The 21,210-nt window shown below is 45.3% G+C and overlaps 1 protein-coding gene across 2 annotated transcripts; it reads left to right on the plus strand.

The window, feature by feature from the left end:
* The first annotated feature begins 391 nt into the window (after nucleotides 1-391).
* On the plus strand, nucleotides 392-20,714 carry LOC112896502 (disease resistance protein RGA2-like). Of its 2 annotated transcripts, XM_025964490.1 has the most exons (4): nucleotides 409-490; nucleotides 565-774; nucleotides 17,379-20,289; nucleotides 20,405-20,714. In XM_025964490.1, exons 2-3 carry the CDS (start codon nucleotides 598-600, stop codon nucleotides 20,250-20,252), a joined length of 3,051 nt encoding a protein of 1,016 aa, XP_025820275.1. In that variant the 5' UTR covers nucleotides 409-490; nucleotides 565-597; the 3' UTR covers nucleotides 20,253-20,289; nucleotides 20,405-20,714. The 2 variants fall into 2 exon arrangements, with proteins under 2 accessions (XP_025820274.1, XP_025820275.1); XM_025964489.1 differs by having other exon boundaries at nucleotides 392-774.
* Nucleotides 20,715-21,210: the final 496 nt, after the last annotated feature.

Raw genomic sequence — 21,210 nt, forward strand, 5'->3', positions numbered from 1 at the left:
TCCCTACGTACGATGATCATAAGCTAGTACGTATATTATGTATAAGGTACCGTGATGCAAAGCGCCCCTTTTCACGCTGGTCGGTGCCAGCGACAACGCACTATCGGCTAGTTTAGAGGTGAGTAGAGTGGGACCGACCGGCCGGGATTGCAAAGATGACAGAGGGATAGTACATGGTCTCCGCATGAGTGGACGACGAGGAATGAACTATAGTTTGGTCGTTTGGTGACCCAAACAGATTCTTTATTCCTTTCCCTACGCGTAGATTCTTCATTATTGACTGACCACAACAGCTGTGTTCAGTCGTGTGGTTGCAAGGAAACATCCTCTTGTGCCTTGGTAACCTTATATTTGGGCAAGGGAAGACGCAGCCAACCCTAGCTCCTTCCCATCTCACACTCTCACTCCACATCTGAGTGAGCTCCCAACAAAATGGCAGATCCGTTGACGCTTGGTCTAGGTGCTGTAGCATGGGCCATCACGATCCTAGGTTGGTTCTCCTCGCCATACATCACCAACAGGGTCAACAAATACTTCGATGCCCCTAAGGAAAATAATCTCCAGAATCTGGAGAATAGAGTCCTAAAGCTGAATCAGATGCTTCAGAAAGCTCTTCAGTTGAGCTTTCAAGATGAGAATAAGTTGGAAGGATGGCCGCCGGTGAAGGAGTTGGAACGGTGGGTGAAGAAACTCAGGTCTGCTTTCTACGACGCTGAAGACATCATGGATGCAATTGATTACCACCGTCTCAAATCCGAAGCTACGAGAAAGCGGGTACGGTTGTTCAGTTCCCCTTTATATATATGAAAAACAATATGTGTTATCGTTAAAAAAAACAATATGTGATATGCAGTCGACGAGTATCTTGCAGTATTTGGTATGGAAGCCATCTATGGATCGTACGGGTATAATAGTCTTGACCATCTCAAACCCAGATATATACATGGGTACTAGCTAATGCATTGGTATGATCAGGATTCCTACAAGAATCCAACTATGGTATGGGTATATGTCGGTTAGCTTACTCATGGATTTCCTATTAGTCTCACAGGGTACACATTCTCTTCTAACAACCCAACATACGCCATGGCCCGTGGAAGGATGGGAGTAGAGCTCAATTCATTTAGCTATGCAAACAAAGCAAAGTGGCTAACAAAGCTGCACAAAGCTAATTAGTCACACAACAAGGGCTACTTCTATGCTACACGAGCAATGCAAGAAGATAACTAGCAAGTTACAGAAGTTAACTAATTACTAGAGTAACTACACAAGCACAATATATATGAAAGTAAAAAAAAGCTTGTGTATGGAGATGGCAAACCAATGGGAAGAAGATGACATGATGATTTTTCTCCTAAGGTTCACTTGGTTACCACGAAGCTAGCCCCCATTGAGACAACCTCAAGGTTGCCGCCGGCCCTCTTTCTAGTGGTGACCAGCAAGTCACACTCTCCCATGTGGAGTCCTTACCACAAGCTCTAGCACTTGATCGGCCAGACCACTTGATGTTCTTCACGTCTCACTTTACTAAAGTTGCTTTTCGCAAACTCCGCGGGTGAGCACAATTGCGCTCACAATCTTAGTTTGGAAGCATCGCACAATTTTCTTTGTGTGCTTTGATGGAGTCACAAGCCACCAAGTCAACTAGGAGGTGGCAACCTCCAAGCGTAGCAAGCACCATCGACTTGCAACACGAACACACTGCCACTCGATACAATCTGACAATGCAATCGATCACAAACACCACCCCACAAGCCGCTAAGGCTATTTTGTGCTCGACCACAAGCCAAAGCCATCCAACACCTTCTTAAATAGCCCGTAAGGGCTAAAGAGCCGTTAAGCACTTAGGGCCCTAACCGAATGCTCCCTTTGGACTGACTGGACGCGCTGCTCGATGCGTCTGGTCGCCCTGCACCATTCACGTGTCCCGCTCCTTCGTCAAACGACGACCATTGATCTCCAGTGGTCAAGAGCCTCCTGTGCGTGCCCAAGTGATTACCGGATGTGCTACTACTAGATGGGATGCTCCTACATAGAAAGTCCGGACGCTATGCAGAGAACACTCAAGAGCTCCCAAACGCGATCGAATGCATCTGTTCTAAGGTGACCGGACACACCGAGCATCCGATCAACACTACGTCACTTGCTCGCATGTTTCAGCTTCTCGACCGGACGCTCACCCTGCGACATTGTCGAATCCGGTCCGTAGCAGTTGCTAGAATCTAGTTCAAACACAGAGTACAGGATGGTGACGCTTGCACTCCAGGTACTTCCATCTCCTCGCCATCGGCCACAATGGCCAAACGTTCACAGAGGAGCAAGCCAAGGCCAACATCGTCTTTTCCTACTACAATGAAATACTAGGGAAGCCCTTCCAATGGCTACACCGAATTGATCTACATCAGCTACACCTGCTGCTCCTCAACCTCTCCGAACAGGTCGCTCCCTTCTCAGCCGAGGAGGTGGCAGCGATCGTCCGCGAGACTCCTGCAGACCGTGCTCGAGGACTGGACGGCTTCAGTGGAGCCTTCTATAGGGTGGCATGGGAGGTCGTCGGGCCCGACGTACTGCGGGTGTTCCGGTCACTTTGGGACCTCGACTTCCACAGCTTCCACCACCTCAATGAGGCTGTTATGGTGCTCATCCACAAGACGCAAGGTCCTGAAGGCCTCAGGGACTATCGTCTGGTCAGCTTGATACATTCCATTGGGAAGATGTTCGCCAAGGGACTCGCTCTTTGAGTAGCACCCCGTATGCTGGAGCTGATCAAGGTTAACCAGACTGTCTTCATCTGTAGGTGACGTATACATGAGAACTTTCGATCCATATGTTGGCATTTCTTAACGTAAGCAGATAATCCACAAGCGTACGGAAACTACCGTTGTAGCCTTCACCCGGAAGTATTCAGGGTATCGTATTTCCACAGGGAACTGAGGTGAAAGAAGTCTCTAAACTAGTTCTCTCAGAATGATGAGATGAAGAGTAGCTTGGGTAAAGAGGTTCGTCTAAGGTAAGAAACCTTAAGCGATGGTAACTTTCCCACTACATACTTGCTTCGGGCACTGAGGCACTTGGTCTGCCAAGTGATGTCAGTCTCCAGCTCCACTGTGTATCCGGACGTGGGGGAATGCTGGTACGAACAAGTAGGGCTATCACTACCTACCCGTCTACCCCTCTACCCATGGGATACGCAGCGAACGAAGATAGCCCCTAGCCTAGACACCATGTCTACGCTTGTGACTACTACTCTAGCACTGTACAGGGCGATCCGTCTTCATCAGGGACCCTCTACTAGAGCTTCCGCCCAAAGGACGAACGACGAACCCACAAACAAGTAGCTTTATGAAAGAGACATGCTTAATAAATCAAACCAAAGTTGAACATGAACTTCTTACTTCAAGTAGCAAGACGATCGTAGAGGTACAAGTTGGAGCGAGAGCCGACAAGTCCGGCACTTCATCCACCCGGAGGTAGAACTGCTTCGACTCCGCTCTTTCTCCAGCTCTTTCCCTCTCTCTCTCTCTCTCTCTCTCTCTCTCTCTCTCTCTTCCTATGCTAATCTAGCTAGAAGCTAATGGAATGGAGCTTGCTCTTCCTCTCTACATTGTGATCTCTTGTGTTGATGAATGATATCAATGTGAAGGGAGGAGGCCTTCTTTTATAGCTTGAGAGGAGGAGGCTCTATGCAAAAGGACCATCCCCACATGGAAGGATCCAGACTGACCTCAAAAGGCCGGTTTGCACTTTCCATCTGCACCGGTTGTAGGTGGAACCGACGTGGCCGAATCGTCCCACGAACCGCCAGAGAAAACTGGGCCTGGGAGGCCCAGCTGGGGGGCGGCTGACCCCTAGGTTGGGCCTTTGAAGCCCATATTTGGTGAGCCCATAGGTCTTTTCGTTAGCTTCGTTTCACCTGGTGATTCACCCAAATTGCAGTTCGGATGAGCCCGGAGCAACTGTTTTACTCGGGCCTACTCGTGCAGTCCTAAAATGGACTCGAACTTTATTTGGGCCACTGCTTCTTTGGCTCATGTTGGGTTTATTTCTCTATTTGATAGCGCCCTGATTGTCCTCATGATTGGGCTTGTTTTACTTGTGCCAAAATACGTCTTCTGGGAAGCGTATTTTGGTGTTTTTCGAGTTTGTCTATGCAAAACATGTAAACACCAAAACTTATGGAAATATTAGTTGTAAGGCCCTATCACTATTTGTTTTAGCATAAACTATTGGCTGTAAAAATGGGCGCTAAGGACCGCCAACACCGTACAGCTTGCTTGTCGCTGGCTCCACACCCGTCACCGCCCAATGATATTGCTGAAGGTTGACCTCACCAAGGTGTTCGACACTGTCGCTTGGCCCTTCCTCATTTAGGTTCTTAAGCATGTTGGCTTCCCGCTACGTTGGCATGACTGGATTTCAGCCATGCTAGCCACGGCCAGCACCAAGGTGATGACGAATGGCCGCCCGGGACGATGCATCTGCCACGCATGCAGTCTTCGACAAGGCAACCCGCTGTCCCTGTTCCTCGTCATCATCGTCATGGAGGTACTCAACGCGCTCATTGTGGAGGCTGACAGGCGTGGGCAGTAGACCCCACTAACCAGGAACTCCATCCAGTACTGCGCCTCCATCTATGCTGACAACCTCATCATCTTCCTAGCATCAACGACTCTGGACTTCAGCTGCATATGCCAGATCCTTGAGCTCTTCACAAGGGCGTCTGTGTTAGCCACTAACCTGGAAGACCGGTCCCCTAACAAATGCTGGTAGAGCCACACTGACCTAGACCATGCTATCAGCAATACCAGTGCACGTATCCATCCGTTGTGTGCTCTCTCCCTAGACCATTGGTGAGATCGACAATCAACATCGGGCATTGCTATGGACGGGTACTGAATTGGTTGCCGGGGGTCAGTGTCATGTGGCATGGCCCGTCGTCTGCTCACCCAGAGAGCTAGGGGGTCTGGGCTTGCCTGACCTCACCTTCCTTGGCTTCACCCTCCGTCTTCGCTGGGAATTGCTTTGGCAAACATAGCCCGAGGCACCTTGGGCGTGGCTGCCCTCTAGGCCATAGCACGTCGTCGACAACATGATATGGGCTTCCATGTCCGTTCAGCTTGGTGATGGCACCACTGCCATGTTCTGGACAGACACATGGTTGCCGGACGGCGCCATCTGCCACACCGATCCCAACCTCTACTGTGCAGTGAGGAGGGGGGCCGTACTCGCCCCATCTGTGACATGCTCGCTAACCATCAATGGGCCACAGACGTCACTGGTGCACTCACGGTGATCGTCATCACAGAATACCAAAGGCTATGGCCCAAGGTGGTGAACAGCCAGCTCCAGCCGGGCGCGCAGGATCGCTTCGTGTGGAAGTGGACAGCTGGAGGGCTACTCTAGTTCCTCGGCCTATTGGGCTTTTTTTTCTTAGGAGGATGACAACGCTAGGAAAGAAGGACATTTGGCGAGCCTCAATCATCTCCGAAGATGGATGTTTGGTTCATGGTGCGGAAAGGATAAAAAGAAAAGAAAGGTAAAAGAAGGATAACTCAAACGACTTGGTTCTAAGTTAGAAAAGCTAACGTTCCCCGGCAATGACGCCAGAAAGCTTGTTGAAACCAGAAGTGGCAATTAGATATACCATAAGCGTATGGTAGTCAATGTAGCCTTCACCGGGAGTATTTCAGGTATCGTATTTTCCATAGGGAACGTGAAGTGGACTAACTAGGCTCAAGGTCATCCAGCGATGAAACAAAGGGTCTAGGATAATAGGATAGAGAGGTCTAGCTAGCAAAGATATCTGGTCGTGGTATTCTAAGTATAACGAGGTTTAGCACCTCCTCCCTTACTGGGGGGCGATAGACGAAATGGCAAGTCGAATTAAAGAGGTTTTCCACCTCCTCCCTCACCGAGGTGACTACCCTATTCATCCCCGCTCTCACTTAGTTAACTTGCCTACAACATGTACAAGGAACTCCAGGACTAGCAAGGTCTATCACTCCTTCGCTAGGCGTCTTGCAGTGCGACAAGCAGCTCACACTGGTAAGATGTAGTCTAGACACCACGTCTACACTAATCTCACTACTCTAAGCCTAGTGAAAGCTTCAAGCACTTCAACAAGTAAAGCAGTATGCCAGTAAAAGACCGTATACTTAAAGTATCAAACTAGAATAAATTACTAGAAAGACTTAGATATAAAACTTACAAGAAGCTCGCATCCGCTGAGGCGCACCATGGAGAAGACTCCCGACATGCCAGGACTCCTCCTTGGAGACTCCTCACTCTCCCTCTACTAACATAGCTAAAATACTAAAGTGAAGGCCCATGGGGAAGGTTCAAGAATCCCTCATAAGACAATGATCAGAGGCTGAGAGCAATCATTAATTCTGCTCACACGATCCTCCAAGCTCTGGGCTAGCTAGGCAACAACAATCGCCAAGAGTAACAAAGCTAGCTTAGCCTAATGCACTCAACTATTGTGCCACAAGATGATGAAATCAAGTGTAGATGTCAGTGGGATGTGTTTGCTCACATGGCTAGTCCAACAGCTAGTCCCAAATACCCATTGGGCATGGTGGTCACTAGATAGGGGTGGTGGTGCCACTACTCTACCCCAACGGTGCCCGTCTAGCCAACTCTACTGTAAATGGAGCTCTCTAGATAATTAGGACGGTGCACTACCCAAGGGTGGCAGTGCCCTCGGTGGTGATCCCTTCACCTTAAGTCCAAAACCTTTGCCTCTAGAAAATTATGGCGCTGGCATCGGATAGCCAACAACGATGTTCCGTCCGCACAGTGGCGATCATGCCAGACATGACAGTGCCCTCATTGCGTGCAAGCTGCACATACTGGCCAGCCAAGGTGGCCACCAGATATGGCTAGGTAGTGCACCGCCCTAGGGTGCCAGCACCCTTGACAAGCCCAAATTCACCACCATATATGGCTCGTTTAATCCTATGCAAATGTGCCAACACCACAAGAGTTCCACATGAGGTGCAAGTGTGTTAGCATTTTTGAAATCATTTTTCAAAGGATTTTTGCTTTCTCACTGATGTGCACTAGGCCAAAATGCAATGCTTGCTTTCCAACACTTATTAACACTAGATGACTATGTTGAATTGAGTAGTACCACGATCTATCCTAAATGCGATCACACTTGTTAAGTGTCTCGCTACTACTCTACTTTTAACATGACAAGCACTTTTGATTAACTGTGGCAGTTTTTCCAACCGCCTCAAACCCAAGGTCATGGTTAATCATAGCCTTAACCAAGATAGTTTCCTGCCCACCATGGTAAATTGAATTCAAAAAACAAAAAAGGAAAAATCCATGGACTGGCCTAGTGAGCCCATCTAATGCCTTGCCAAGCCCATCCGTAGGCTATCGCCTCCAACGGATCCATGTGCCAAGTCGCCGGATCTGCAACTCCTCACTGTAGCATCTCTAAAGGAGAGGGAGACATAGTTGAGGTCAAAAGAGGGCATCGATGAAGAGGGAAGGCCTAGATTCATCGCTGTTGAGGTCGATGATGCCATGCCATCGGTAACTAGATCTACCACTGTCGGGGTCGCCATGGCTGCGGGCACCTAGATCCGTGGCCGCCAGGGTTATCATGGTCGTAGATGCTAGATCTACCGTCATCATGGTCACTGTGGCCTCAGGCGCTTGGATCCGCTGTTTGGGTCACTATGGACACAGGTGCTAGATCCATCGCTATGAGGGTCATTTTGGCCATAGTCTCCTAGATCCGTGCCACTGATGATAGGGAGAGTCATCTGGATATACCATCATCATGGATCAATGAAGGGGCCATTGCGGGATCAATAGGTGGGTGGGGAAATATGTGAGAGAGAGGTGTACATGTGTGGAAAGGAAGGAGTGTCGGGTTGGGCAAGAAGTGTCGGGCAAGAGAGGGGAGCGGGCGATGCTGAGGGAGTCGGGTTGTGAGGGAGGGAGTGAGAGATGCTAGAGGACACCCTAACTCTGTGTTTGTATATGAATGATTGATATCGGCCTGAGATGGGCCAAATGCTTGGCTACTATTTTCGGAGGTGGGCCTTATACTATGTCCACCTCAGTTAATGGATTTACCAAGCCAGTTGCCTTAAGGTGATCATCTTGGTTAATAAAAAATGCTCACCTCGGTTAATCCAAGCTTTAACCATGGCAGTTAACCTTCCTACTGTTTCAGAAACAAAAGAAAACATCTTGCAAAAGATTTTGTGTAGTAGTGTCTTGATAACCAAAACAAAAGGGCTCCTACAAATTGTACCTTTGCCTTGAGCCTTTTGTTTCTCTTTCTTCTTTTTTTGATCGGAACAATAGGAGAGCCCCCTACCTATTTTTTTGCTGTTCAATTAAATGATAGAATGAAATCTACATATTTAAAATTTACAAGGCATCTAGGTGCAAAGCAAAAGAAAATACATTATGTGAGGCTATCTCTTCAGTGATTGAGATGATCTTGCTTTGTTGCCTTGGCCTTAATACACATAAGGCCAAGTTAATTTAGTGCTAAAAGTTCTCCTCCAATTGGCAATAATGGCATGTACATGATCAAAGATGGCTTGATTTCTAGTAACCCAAATACATCAATAAGCAGTGATGAATATTCTCTGAAGATGTTGGAGCCAAAGGTCTCCCTAGCTTCAATGACCATGTGAAAGGTCCTAAATGGCTAGAGGAGGGTGAATAGCCTATAAAAATTCTTGCAAAGCACTAAATCAAAGTATTAGTACTTAAGATGGTGAAGCTCCCTAGCACTGGCTCAACTAAGCTAAGCAAGCTGCCTCAACAATTTTAGCAAGATAGGGTATGATCACTAGTCACACCAACAAACCTAGGTTGCTAATTAAATTACTTCTAGAAAGCAAGATAACTACACTAGGCTACACTAGAAGCAGCTAAACTAGAGAACAAGCACTACACAAGATATATCTATGAATATAAGTGCAAGAGAGGGAATTGGATTGTTATACTGCCGATGTAGAGGTGATGAACCAATCAATGACAATCACAAACACAAAGAAGAATTCTCGGCAATCAAGATGACACAAGATTTTTTATCGAAGTACACTTGCTTCCTAGCAAGCTAGTCCTTATTGTGGTGATACACCTACATGGAGATGTGCACGCTAAAATGGCATCACCTAGATAATACCCACAAGGGCTCAACACTATCAACACAAGATGGGGATCCTCCAAGCCACAAGCAATCCATTAAAGTAGCCAATTACGATCTCCCGTGGGGAAGGCTCAAGAACCCCTGACAAATCACCAGTGTGGCCTTGAACAATCACCAACTTGAGCTCAAACACCATCGTGCTCCAAGCCATCTAGGGTGACAGGAATCACCCAAGAGTAACAAGAAATCCGAAGCAATCACAAAGATCAAGTGCCGCTAGATGCAACTCTAAAGCAAATGCACTTGAATCTCACTCAATCTCACAAGAATGATGCAATGAAGTAATGAGATGAGTGGAGGGGAGTCTCTCTATCTCAAAGGGTGTGCAAGCAAGTGAAATGGCTAAGAGAGAGAGAGACCCCCAAGCCGGCCATCACATATTTATAGGGGTGGGACACCCCCTCACCACGAGATAGCCGTTATAGCCCGTCGGACGCAAGTTTCGGGGGCGTCGGATGCTCGAAGACCACTGTCTGACGCTATCCATATGACGTCTCCTCCACGATCGAGTTGCTACATGTCTCAACCATTTTAATCCGACTATTGCCGCCTCATGTCAGGGACCGTCAGCCACAGATCATACCACCATCAGACACAGGGACGCACTGTCCAACGCTTCCATCCGATGCATTCTAGAAAGTACCCAGAGAGGTCCAAATGTGTCAGCCTGAATTGATTGCTTGAGCTAGCTTGACCTTGATCTTGAGCTTCACCTTGAGTATGCCACTAGTACTTTCTTGATTTGTATCAATGTGAACATCTTGACTATTCATGTGGATCTCATCATCATCATTGACTTGCCTCGACCTAATGTCACCAATGCAATGTCCATGTTCTTCATTGCATTGACCAATTGATCTCCACCCAGATCATTATGATTTTGAGCTTCACTTTGAGATCCTCGGGTTTCATCAAACTCCACATCATGAACTTCTTCCAGGGTGCCATTTGCCAAATTCCAAACTCTATATGCCTTGCTAGTGGTGGAATATCCAAGTAGGAACCCTTCATCACATTTCTTGTCAAACTTGCCAAGTCTTGTGCCTTTCTTGAGAATATAGCATTTACATCCAAATACTCTATAGTATGCAATGTTTGGGCTTTCTTCCATTCAATAGCTCATATGGTGTCTTCTCATGCTTCTTATGGCAATAGAGTCAGTTGCTAGAATAGCAAGCCGTGTTGATTGCATCACTCCGAAACCTTTAGCTAACATTATATTCACTAAGCATTGTTTTTGCCATATAAATCAAGGTTCTATTCTTCCTTTCAACTACACCATTGGATTGGGGAGTGTAGGTGAAGGGTTATGAGGGTGCTACGCTAGCCAGAAAATAAAACTTTTCTATCTCAAAAACCAGGATCTACTGCTAGATATAGGTCACGGGATTACCACTAGATGCGCAGGTGCAGCAGAAAACTCGATGTAGTCGAATGCGTCATAGCAGTGCCGTGCAGTTGCGTGGTCATCCATCACATATGTCCTTCGCTCACGGATCATCCGAGCTCACTCCTGACCAGTTGCCGACCAGCTACCGACCACCGTAATCGACAAGATCTGTCCTTGTGCCGTAGATGCAACACCTCCGATATATCACACACATCTGAGAAAGAAGCGCTGCACCTCTGGACTACTAGGTCCATGGGGAGCAAAGGCGTGAGTGTGAGGTGGGCGACGGCGGCTGCCAACAGGCGTGGATAGATCAAACAGATCAATCTGCCTCGCCCTACCCCTTACTTATATAGGCGTTCCTAGCGACCCCGAGTTGGAGGCCCATCAGGAAACCCTAAGCCTTGTCTAATCCGAGTCCAACCCAAACTAGGATTCCAGCCCTTAAGCATGCGACCCTATGGGTTCACGCACACATAGACATGGGTCGAGTACTCCTACTCACCCAATTGGTGACAGCGGCCTCTAGCAAGGCGTGACAACTCCTATACGCACATAAAGATCATATTAGATGAACCACTATGACCACGCACATGTTATTCCCTTTGCCACACGATATATGGTTCAACTCATGGGTTAACACTTAACCCAAGCACGGCCATGCATTTGTTGATCCAATCACTTGAGTGATCCAGTGATATCTCTCTTGAGCAGAGAGAGGCAAATTCCATCTTGACTGTCTATGTCTCACAACATGCTTCCCGACCACTCGAAGACCACCTTTATAACTACCCAGTTATAGAGCAGCATTTGATAGTCCCTAAGTAGGCTGTTTCACATCTTGAGCACATACCACAATCTCAAGTCTAAGGACATAACGTACATGAAGTTAATAGAGACTTTCTCATGTTGGGTCAGTCCAGCCTACATGTCTCACCTTTTGCCCACATTATTAGCTCGATATCTCCATGTCCATGACTTGTGAAACATAGCCATCAACTAATACATGTGCTGGTCTAATATTCATGTGTGTTCTCATAAGAATGCCGACCAGGGGCAACTTTAGAATAACCATTCAAGTAAATGAGTTTCACAAACAATTCACATAATATAAGTTGTCTATAATAGATATTCAATGAACATATAATACATGTCATGGATACAATCAGAATATCATCATCTCTATGATTACCTCTAGGGTATGTCTAATTCCAAGCTCATCACACAACTCTTCAATTCTTGTGTTCTTGAATTCACTCTCATTGTCACTTCTTATCTTCTTGATTGTGGTTTCAAACACATTTTGAACTCTCTTGACAAATGATTTGAATAGATCATAGACTTCATTCTTATCATAGAGAAATAACACCCAACTGTATCTAGTGTAGTCACCAACAATCACAAAACCATACTTGTTCCCACCAATGCTTGTGTATGTTGTTGGCCCAAACAAGTCCATGTGCAATAGCTCAAAAGCCTTTGATGTGCTCACTTCACTCTTCTTAGGATGTGGCCTTCCAACTTGTTTGACAGCTCGACATGCACTACAAGGTCTATCCTTCTCAAATGTGACATCCTACAAGCCTCTAACTAAGTTATGCCTCACAAGCTTGTTCAGTCGTTTCATTCCAACATGACCAAGCCTTCTATGCCATAACCATCTCATGCTAGATTTGCTAAGAAAGTAAGATGTGAGTTGAGCTTCACTAGCATTAAAATCAACCAAATACAAGCTTCCATGCCTAAAGCCCTTGAATATCATGGATGATCCATCAACACTTATGACTTCAATATCATCACTTCCAAAGATGCACTTATAGCCAAGAGCACAAATTTGTGCCACTGATAAGAGATTGAAACCCAAGCTTTCAACTAGTAACACATTTAAGATACTCTTTTCATTGGATATAGCAGTTTTACCAAACCCCTTGACCTTGCCTTCTTTCTTGTTGTTGCCGAAAGTGATAGAATCAAATCCACCATTGTCACTTGTATCAGTTGATTTGAACATGCAAGAATCCCCGATCATGTGTTGAGTGCACCCACTATCAAGGAACCAATGCCTCCCTCCGGATTTGTAATTGACATATGTTGACACTAGATATAGCACCTAGATAAATCCACAAGCGCATGGATGTCAATGTAGTTTTCACCTAGGAGTATTCCAAGTATCACATTTCCACGGGGAATGTGAAGTGAACTAGCAAAGAACTAAGTGTATCCAAGTATAGGTGATAAAAGGGTAGAGAGAATATGTGTGGGTTCTTTGACTAAGATAAGACTAAGGACGACCTTACTATAGTTATTTACTATAGAGTGTACCTGCCCCGATCTCACCATAGCAAATGGATCAGGCACTAAGTACCATGAGCTCTATGAACTAGACCCAACGTGGTGGACTACATAGAAGACAGGGCTGTCACCAACTGTCTCTACCTCACTTCTGGAGGCCTAGCCGTATTCACAGGTAAGATATAGCCTAAGCACCTCGCTTAATCTATAAACTTACTACTCTAATTGGTCAACACAAATCAGAGCACCCTAATCAGGCGATGAATAAGTAAAGAACAATAAAGTAAAGTAATACTTAAGTAATGCAATAGAACAAAGTTACCACACTTTAGAAGAAGAAGGCAGACTTTAATCAAAGAAGAGTTGCATCTACCAAGCTACAAGTGGAGAGGTCGCCGACAGGCCCGGCTCCTCTCCAAGCTTCTCCATACTCTCTCTATCTTCTACTTCTCATAGAGAGCTATATCTACCACTCTCATGTGGAGAGTGAATGGAAAGTGACTTAAGTGAAGTGTACACGATGAGAATGAATGGGGATGATCAATGAATGAATACAAATGAACCATGGGGGTCCTATTTGTAGTGTAAAATGACTAGGGGTACTTGTAGACGTGAGAAAGGTCGGTAGCCCCAGGAGTGGGGGTGGCTACCTTGGTGGTTGTGGGCGCCCTGGTGAGGGTGTGCGCCCCCAACATACCATCAATTTCCACCGCCTTTGCATCCAACGGTGATGGATGGCTCTCCCAAGTCGGTTGCATGGCAAGTGAGGTCGGTTTGGTGTGGGAGAAGTTGGTTTTGGACCGACTTTGATGCTCCAAGTGGATGAAGGTGGCCCCAGGGATCCATGTGACATCTGTCGAGCACAATCGGATCAAACCAACTTGAATGGATGGTGTGGAAGTCGTGGGAAGCTACTCCCATAGATCGCTGACGTGGCAGACCAAAGGCCCGGGGGTGGGCACCCCCGACACGAGGGCGGGCGCCCTTAAGGTGAGGGTGGGCACCTTGGCACTTAGCCCAAATGGGTCGTACTCCTCGTTAGCTTCATGTGGCCAGGTGGATCACCCGAAACGGAGTTCGGATGAGCCTGTTATGCCCGTTTTACTCCGGACTGCTCCATGAACTTGTTTGCAATCTTCCGGAAGGCGTAACTTTGTCGTCCGGACTCTGGATTAGGTGAAACAAAACTCCATTTGTGCATCTCGATGAACATGATGTAGTCAAAATGAGCATTTGATGATGCCATTTAACATGAATTTGGACATCTTGTACCTACACTCACATAGTCATCACAACTCGTGGAAATGGTTAGAAACAAACCCTATGACTATGGTTTATGTCACTTTGATGACCAAATTAGGCACTTTTGATGGTATAAAATGGATTTTAATGACCATCAACAACCTACAAGACAAGATCAATTTCTTTTAGGTACCCAAACTTGCTTGGGTCCTCCAAGGTTAGTGACTAAGCTCTTTGATACCCAAATGGCTTTCTTCTTTGAGCCCATCCATGGTGTACCAATGAACTTAGCATGAACACCATTAGCACCCTTGGTAAGCACATAATACGAATCAAGTGATACATTGAATTGCTTGTTCATACACTTGTGCTCTACATGACCAACTTGCTTGCAACTTTTGCGATAGCTATCATTGTTCTTCATAAAACTAGTCTTGTGAGGAGCAAAGGTGGCCTTGCCTCTTTCTAGGGGATATAGCCTAATCCCTCCTTATGGAGAGAAGCCCTTTAGCTACCCAAGCATATAAGCAAGTGGTCCTCACCACCATAATCCTTAGCCAAGGTGTGATTGTGCTCTTTTACCTCCTTCATGAGGATCTCATTCTCAACCATTAGTGTGGAATCACAAGTGAAACCATCACTACTAGATGAGCTAGAAGTGGATGTGCTACAAGAAGGGTTAGTTGGAGCAACAACAATAGGCTTATCAATGATATCACAAGATGTGCCTATGTTGCATGTTTTAGCTTTCTCAACTTTAGGAGGCATGTTATCATATTTCTCACTTAAAGAGGAATGGGCTTTTTCAAGCTTGGAATGAGCCCTTTGAAGCTTCTTATGGTCTCCCTTTAGACTCTCATAAAATGCTCTAAGCTTCTCAAGTTCTCGCATAAGGTTTTGCTTATCCTATTGCAAGCCCTTACATTCCTTCCTAGTGTTCTTATATTCATTTTTGAAATCTTTAAGCATAGTGATAAGTTCATCATTAGTAGGTTCATCATCATCATACTCACTTTCATTATCACTAGCATGATATCATGATCACTCTCATCATCAGATTGTACCTTAGTGGCCTTAGCCATGAAGCAAGTCGATAGAGTGTCAAAGAGAGAAATCTTTCCTTGGATTGCAATGCTAGCATGCCCCTTCTTCTTGCTCTTCTTGTCATCCTCTTCTTCACTTGAGGATGCCTCACTATCCCGTATAGCAACATGAGACCATTCTTCTTCTTCTTTTGAGAATCTTCTTGTTTCTTCTTTTACTTCTTCATCTCCTTCTTGATGCATCTTCATCCCCGTTATCATAGGGACACTTGCCAACAAGATGATCTTTGCTATGGCATCTAAAGTACTTCATGGAGTGCTCACTCTTCTTGGATAAGGATGAAGACGTCTTCCCTCTTTGGTGGACTTCCTTTCTCAATAGCTTGCCAACTTTGACAAATAAGGCGCTCAACTTATCAACATTATCTTCATTGCTTGAGCTAGCATTGGATTCTTCTTCAGTTAAGGAATCTTGCTTCTTCTTGCCCTTACTCTTGTATGATGTGGCCTTGAATTCCACATTCTTCTTCTTGCCATCATCCTTCTCACTGTCCTTCATCTTGTTCACCAACTCTTTCTTCTCATGGTATTCCCTAAACTCATCATCGGCCATGATCTCTTGAAGGACTTGGTTTGGAGTTGGGTTGTCCTTCATTGTTGTCTTGACAATCACGATGATCAAGGTGTCAAACATCTTGGGAAAGCATCTCAAGAACTTTGATGAGAATTGATTGTCCTTTACTTCTTCATCAAGTGCCTTGATATCATTGACAATCACTTGCAATCTATGGAACACCTCCAGTACACTCTCATCATCCTTCATTTGAAGCTAGAGAACTTCTCTTGAAGCATGTAGGCTCTTGCCGTCTTCACACTTGCGGTGCCCTCAAATGATTCTTCAAGCTTTGCCCAAATATCATGAGCAACCTCTAGATTCTTGATAATCTCAAATGTTTTGTCGTCACAATCACAAAAACAAAGACAAAGAAGAATCCTCGACAATTAAGATGACCCAAGATTTTTTTACCGATGTTCACTTGCTTCCTGGCACATGCGTCCGTCGCGTCCAGCATCCGACAGTCTGCTGTCTCCGTTCGTCGCTCAACAGAATCCACACCGAGAGCTCCTGGGGCGTCGGACACAGCGACACCGTCCGACACCACATGGCTGCTCCTGCTTAGTTTCTCTTTAGATCAACACCGTCGGATGCTACCTCCTCCATCCGATGTTGCTGCTAGTGTCTGTCTCCCGTCGTGGAGCACACCCGCCCAGATTCGATCCCAGTCTAGGACGAATTTACCGGGTGCCGCACCGGGGACTGTTCCCCAGAAATAATTCGGTGAGCCTCACAAGTGTAGAGCTACAATGGGATCGCGACGTGCACGTCGTCTACGGAGTATTTCGTTGATCTCAAGAAGGACGCGGTTTCAGATCTGAGTGTAGTTGTAGATTTGTTTATACACGGGGTGGTGTGAGTAGTGTGCGTGTGTTGAGTGGGCGTACATGTGTATGAACAGATACTACAGCTATACCCAGATGAGTGGAGTCAAAAAAAAGTTGGTGAAAGCGATTGAGGAGCCAAGATGGTGCGCGGGTGTGTGCGTGGGTGCTCACCGGAGTTAGGGGCAAGGAGATAGGACTCCTTGCGTGCATGTTCCAGTATAAAATACTCCATTTGTTTTAAATTGTAGATCCTGTAATTTTTTTGTCCTGAGTTTGACCACTCATCTTGTTAAAAAAATTATTTAAACATGGTCAAATTTAAATAATTTCTGAAGAGCATTTATTAATAAAACAAGCCGCAACAAATAACTGATATTTTTGCATAATTTTTTAATAAGACAAGTAGTCAAACTTGAGGTTGAAAAAGTCAAAAAAAACTATAATTTAGGTTAGTATATGGCGAGCAAGGCAGGGACCGTAGAATAGAAAAACAGGAAGACAGGAAGGGCAGAGATTGGTGGGCTTTTTATTTCTTTTTCCCTATAAGTTTTAAGTATTTAATTGTTTCATCAACTCTGGAATCAATCAAATGCTGTGGTTTATTCACGATTTTAACTTCTGTAAGAGTTAATATTGAAGTACCGCAGCAAATTAAGAGCACGTACGGAAGATAATTGAATCATTTATGCATAGATTGAACGTATGGTTACTTGTTTGCGCAGCAAATTAAGAGCACGTACGTATTTTATATTTCCAACAATTTTGGAACTCTCGTATGCAGAAAATGGAGGATTACAGGTTTCCTCTTGGGTCGAAGGAAGAGCTGAGCAAAAACTTAAAAAAGATGGAAGAGCTTATCGAAGAAGGAGAGAAGCTTGTAAAGTTCCCCGATTTGACCACCAGTGGTGGCAATATCAAGAGTTCACCAGAACAGACTACGGGATCGGGATCCAGATCCCCCTCCAAGACTACTTCAGAACCCCCAAAAGTTTTTGGACGTGATGGGGATACTGAAAATATAATTAGCATGCTGCATGATACAACAGCTGATCCGCATTCTGTAATTGGAATCCATGGCATGTCAGGGTCAGGGAAAACCACCCTTGCGCAGTATGTTTGTGAGTGTGAGAAGAAAACTGGGGTCCCTTATTTCGAGCTGATCATGTGGATTCATGTTACTAAAAACTTCAGTGTGGATACTATTTACAAGGAGATGTTAGAGATAGTACCTGGTGAAAAAATGGAAGGGGACACCAATAATCTAGATAAGCTGCAAAGTGAACTCAAGAAAAGACTGCAAGGCAAAAGGGTGTTATTGGTACTGGATGATGTATGGTACTCAGAAAATGACCGTGCACAGGACGATCTGGTGAAACTACTTTCTCCATTGAAGGAGTCTGACAAGGCAAGCAGAGTCCTATTTACCTCTCGGACTGCAGACACAGCAAAGCTTCTTGGTGCTCCGAACCCTATGGAAATTTCTGATATGTATGAAGAAGAGTCCTTCAAAATGTTCATGTATTATGCATTTGATAATTCAGGGGTTAGTGACCAAGATAGAGGCGAATTTGACATACTTGGTAGAAAGATTTCAAATCTACTACGAAAATCACCTATGGCCATGAAAACAGTGGGAAGACAACTGAAGCGAAGAACCTCTGAGAAAAAGCATAGTGAGTACTGGAAAAACATCCTCATCCAGAAGCATGATCTGCTGAAGCATACTATGGGAGCTCTATGGTGGAGCTACAATGAGCTTGAGGAGCATGTCCGGCAATGTTTTGCATACTGTAGTATGTTTCCTACAAGATATGAGTTGAAGCAAGAAGAGCTAGTTAAAATGTGGATGGCACAAGGGTTGGTGGATACCAGTAAAAACGAAGACATTGAACTTGCTGCTCGTGAGTGCTTTGACGTATTGCTGTCAACCTCATTCATCCAACTTCATAAGACTCCTGCTGGCAAAGAGTACTATACAATTCATGATCTCATGCACGACTTAGCAGAAAGAGTTGCTGGAAGTGACTTCTTCAGAATTGAGAAAGGTACGATGGACCGCAAGATTCCTAAAGATGTTCGGCATCTTTTTATTGATTCCGATAATTTTGGAGAACTCATCATGAAGAATATTGTGGACCTGAAGACCTTGCGGACTCTAGTAATGTCAATTTCTGCCAAAGAAATAAAAGCAAGAGATTTTGAAAGCATTCTCAAAAATCTGAAGAAGCTGCGGTTCGTGCATGTGTGTCTGGAGAAGTTGCAACAGAATGTGATTCCAGATTGTATTGGTGAATTACAACATCTTCGCTACCTTGGTCTTTATGGGGTCTTCCCACATCCAGAAAAATCTACTACTATAATGCTGCCATCCACATTTGTCCAGCTATACCATCTGCAGGAGTTACTTGTTCCTTTTGCCACCTGTTTGCACTGTCCTCACAGTAAAATGGCCCACCTTGTGAATCTGCGGAGCATTGCCGGTCTCGAGCTTAGCATTCCTCACATAGGGCAGATGAAATGGCTCCGAACTCTGGGTGGTTTTACAGTGAAGAAGGAAGAGGGTTACGAGATAACGCAACTGGAGAACCTGGACAACATTCGTGGCAGATTGCGCATTTACGGACTTGAAAACATTAAAAGCAAGGACGATGCTCTTCGTGCCAAACTAAGCAGAAAGCTACACATCACAGACCTCTCATTTATCTGGGAAAAAACCCCTAAGGCTGCTGCTCCTCCAAACCCAGAAGAGATCCTTGAGGCCCTCCACCCTCCAGCCCTATTATCTAAACTCTCCTTTTGGTACTACGACGGATCAACTTTCCCAAGTTGGTTGTCAGGAGAAGATGGTAAGCTAAAGCGACTGGAAGATCTCAGTTTCCAAGGTTGCCGTGGGTCAAGTTCTGAGCTCAAGTTTAGCAAACCCCTCCCTATGCTGCACAGACTTGAGATCAATAATTGCAGTTGGAACGCTTTGCCGGATGACATCAAGCAGCAGCTGGCATCGCTCGAGGAATTGAAAATCCATAATTGCAAGAATATCCGGTCACTACCAGAATTGCCATCATCCCTCAAGATACTTCAAACAAGGGGATGCAAAAATATCAAGGCACTGCCGGAATTGCCTCAATCCCTCGAGGAATTGATTATCTATGATTGCGAAGATATCAAGTCACCACCAAGATTGCCATCATCCCTCAAGAAACTGTGCATACAGGGTTGCCTAGATATCTCAACACTATTGGAATTGTCTCCATCATCCCTCGAGGAACTGATTATCTATAACGAAAATATCCAGCCATCACCAAGATTACCATCATCCCTCAAGAAACTTCAAATAATGGGTTGCTCAAATATCAGGATACAACTGGATTTGCCTCTATCCCTCGTGGAATTTAAAATAAAGGAATGCCAAAATATCAACTCATCACCAAGATTACTACCATCCCTCAAGAAACTTAAAATAAAGAGTTGCCCAAAGATCATGACACTACTGAAATTGCCTTCATCCCTAGAGGAACTTCAAATAAAGGATTGCTCAAAGATCCAGTTACCACCAGGATTACCACCATCCCTCAAGAAACTTTGGGTAAAGGATTGCCCAAATATCCAGTCACTACCAAAATTGCCTCACCTCGAGGAATCCCTGCTGGAGTAATATCTCCTGGACAGCTACCCGGATGAGGAATTTGCATGTAAGTTTGTTTATTCTTTGTTATCTTTCCTGTCTTCAAGATAGCATGCAGGTTCTCTATTTTATTTATATTTTGTCATTTTCCCCCCTCATAAAAGCTTGTTTTATTTGGGCAGATCAAATAATGATTGGAAGATGATGTGTGGAGGCCTGGCCGTGGAGCTTCTCTGGAGTGTGCAACAGTGGTATGAAGACGTTTGGTTTCATGTTCCTTTGTGTGCAACAGACTTCGCAACAGTGATTTGAAGACAGTTTTTTTTTTCATTCCTCGGCATATTCTGTTTTCTCAACGGACCATTTGTTTGCTTTCGTATGTGTGTTTGTGTGTAATAATTTATGGCCTGCAGTAGCCAATACCCATACAATTCAGACCAAGACCCATTGTATTTGTCTAAGTGTGATACCATGTTTGATGAAAAAATTGGTTTGCAACTATGACGTTTTGATGTGATTTAAGTATTATAGTTAGGAGTGTCTATAGTTAGATGAAAATATTCTTAGGGTTCATTGTGAATTCATCTGTCGTTAACTATAGGGTTTCTAACGGCATCCATCGCCGCCATCCACGTCTCCATCTCCGTCGTCGTGCGAGGGCAGGTCGAGCGTCACCGGCAAGGCCAGGCTCGTCCGCGGTGTGCAACCTAGCCACGACGCCGAGGGCCGCGGCGGCGCCCACACCATGCTCAAGCCGCCCCCCACCCGTTGACACTACAGGAAACGACTACTTTGCCGAGTGTCGCAAACACTCGGCAAAACCTAAAAAACATTCGGCAAAGGCTTTGCCGAGTGTTGCACTCGGCAAAGGGGACACGGCACAAGAAAAGATGGCAAAGGGTACTTTGCCGAGTGCATTTTGTCGGGCACTCGGCAAAGACTTTGCCGAGTGCCTAGTCCCGCACTCGGCAAAATTGTAGCGCCGTGA

This window comes from Panicum hallii, chromosome 6 (genome assembly GCF_002211085.1).
Source record: "Panicum hallii strain FIL2 chromosome 6, PHallii_v3.1, whole genome shotgun sequence".
NCBI classification, from domain to species: Eukaryota; Viridiplantae; Streptophyta; class Magnoliopsida; order Poales; family Poaceae; genus Panicum; species Panicum hallii.